General features: G+C 69.7%; 1 protein-coding gene across 1 annotated transcript in view; it reads right to left on the minus strand.

Annotated features, from left to right (window-relative positions):
- LOC122547444 (phosphatidylserine lipase ABHD16A-like) overlaps nucleotides 1–483 on the minus strand; it is a gene marked incomplete at its 3' end in the record, with an annotated part of 27,658 nt that extends 27,175 nt beyond the window's left edge. Inside the window, exon 1 of the mRNA XM_043686065.1 lies at nucleotides 66–483. Within this exon, the coding sequence (XP_043542000.1) occupies nucleotides 66–137 (72 nt within the window). The remainder of the gene's footprint in view (nucleotides 1–65) is intronic.
- Nucleotides 484–816: the final 333 nt, after the last annotated feature.

The raw sequence follows: 816 nt of genomic DNA on the forward strand, positions 1-816 counted from the left end.
CCCCGGCCCGGGCCCCCTGCCCCCGCCCCCGGCCCCGCCCCCGGGCCCCGGTCCCCGGTCCTTACCGGGCTGTCCGTCCCCCGGTGGATCCTCTTGAGCCTGGGCCCACACACACACCGGAACAGCGAGCCCACCATCCTCCCGCTCCCTCTCTCCGTGTGTCTCCCCGGACACTCGGCCCCTCCAGGCCCGGCCCGACCCGACCCGTACCGTCCCCAGGCCCCAGGACCCGCCTCCACAGATAGAGAGGGGCCTCCGGGGACAGCTCCACCAGCAGGCCGGCACTGGGACTGTCACTCACTCACACAGAGAGAGAGGGGCCTCCGGGGACAGCTCCACCAGCAGGCCGGCACTGGGACTGTCACTCACTCACACAGAGACCGGGCCTCCGGGGACAGCTCCACCAGCAGGCCGGCACTGGGACTGTCACTCACTCACACAGAGAGAGGGGCCTCCGGGACAGCTCCACCAGCAGGCCGGCACTGGGACTGTCACTCACACACAGAGACCGGGCCTCCGGGGACAGCTCCACCAGCAGGCCGGCACTGGGACTGTCACTCACTCACACACAGAGAGAGGGACCTCCGGGGACAGCTCCACCAGCAGGCCGGCACTGGGACTGTCACTCACTCACACAGAGAGAGAGGGACCTCCGGGGACAGCTCCACCAGCAGGCCGGCACTGGGACTGTCACTCACACAGAGAGAGAGGGGCCTCCGGGGACAGCTCCACCAGGAGGCCGGCACTGGGACTGTCACTCACTCACACACAGAGAGAGAGAGAGGCCTCCGGGGACAGCTCCACCAGCAGGCCGGC

The sequence above is a fragment of the Chiloscyllium plagiosum genome, unplaced genomic scaffold (assembly GCF_004010195.1).
Source record: "Chiloscyllium plagiosum isolate BGI_BamShark_2017 unplaced genomic scaffold, ASM401019v2 scaf_4028, whole genome shotgun sequence".
In the NCBI taxonomy this organism is placed as follows: Eukaryota; Metazoa; Chordata; class Chondrichthyes; order Orectolobiformes; family Hemiscylliidae; genus Chiloscyllium; species Chiloscyllium plagiosum.